Below are 1304 nucleotides of genomic sequence, written 5' to 3' on the forward strand. Positions count from 1 at the left end.
CCCTCCACACCCCCCCAGACAGGCCACTGGGAGCTGCCCCGGCAGCTGTGCCCACGGAGGGGTGGCCCTCACCTTGTGATGTCCTCTGTGAGCTGGGCAGGGTCTGGAGGGTAAAACTTCACAGTGAAGGCAAAGTTCCAGGGCCCACCTAGAGAGAGGAGAGAGGAGTAAGGGCAGCACCCACACCAGCTGCACGCAGTGGGACTGAAGGTCCCACTACTGTCCCCAAGCCTGGCACCAGAACCAGGGCATGGGGACTCCAGAAGCTGTGAAGAGCCACTGGGACACCAGCATGACTTGGCTAATCTCTCCAAACAGCTGGGGAGAGATAAGCATCACAAATTCAGGAGCCATCAGCTTGGCGTGATTACCAATGTCACAGCAAAAGCCTCACATGTCCCAGAAGGTGACACCTTGGGCAACAGCCCCTCTGGTGCTCCAGCAAGGCAACATCACAGGCAGAGGCATGCCAAGACCTGTCCCAGCAAGGCCTCACACTCTCACTGCTCACACACACTGCGCAGGGCAGGAGAGGATGGAGCCCAGAGAGGGGTCAGGGCTCAGCTCTCTGGTGGCACAGACGGGGTCCTTTGCCCCCGTGCCTGTCATGAGTAAGAGGAGAGGTGGGCAAGAGGCAGCCAAACAAGCAACAGCATCGCTGTGCTCAGGCCAGCTCCCAAAGAGCTCCCCAGAGCAGGTGGGGAGGACTCACCAGAGGGCAGCCACAGTGGAGCCCTCTGGGGGCACCACGGGACACCCCCAGGCTGGGGAGGACGGACCCTCCCTGGGCACTTACTGCGGATCTGCTTCTTGATCTCCTTGGAGGGGTCCAGCCAGTTCTGCAACGAGGAGAGAGCTGGTCAGGGGGGCCCTCCCACGGAAAGGGTGGCTGCAGGGGCTCCCCCCCATGCTCACCTTCTGGCTGTCCGAGTCACAGAACGTGAGGCCAAAGTAGTCCTTCTCCAGGAGGTTGAGGTGCTCACACACCATATCAAAGAGGACCTGGCCTCGGGCATGCTTCTGTTGGAGACATGGAGAGGTGGATGGTGAGTGCTCCTGGAGACCCAGCAGGCACAGGCAGCACCCACTGGGTGCAGGCAGGATGCACGGGGAGGCTCAGGGCAGCCAAAAGGTGCTGAGCTGCCTTGGAGAGCAGGCTGCTCACCAGCAGCACTGCTCTGGAGCTCCTGACCAGCAAGCTGGGACAAACACCCCAGAGCTGGCAGCAGCTGCTGCTGCCCCGGGGACAACTCCTCCCCAGCACCCTCCTCACTGCTGGGGCACCAGCTGGCCCCCAAAGCGTG

The 1304-nt window shown here is 61.9% G+C and overlaps 1 protein-coding gene across 1 annotated transcript in view; it reads right to left on the minus strand.

Annotated features, from left to right (window-relative positions):
* LOC103780575 (band 4.1-like protein 1) overlaps positions 1-1020 on the minus strand; it is a gene marked incomplete at both ends in the record, with an annotated part of 2162 nt that extends 1142 nt beyond the window's left edge. The window contains 3 exons of the mRNA XM_008948265.1: positions 73-148; positions 797-839; positions 916-1020. Of these exons, the coding sequence (XP_008946513.1) occupies positions 73-148; positions 797-839; positions 916-1020 (224 nt within the window). The remainder of the gene's footprint in view (positions 1-72; positions 149-796; positions 840-915) is intronic.
* Between the last annotated feature and the right edge of the window lie 284 nt (positions 1021-1304).

Source organism: Merops nubicus, unplaced genomic scaffold (genome assembly GCF_000691845.1).
Source record: "Merops nubicus isolate BGI_N331 unplaced genomic scaffold, ASM69184v1 scaffold27269, whole genome shotgun sequence".
NCBI classification, from domain to species: Eukaryota; Metazoa; Chordata; class Aves; order Coraciiformes; family Meropidae; genus Merops; species Merops nubicus.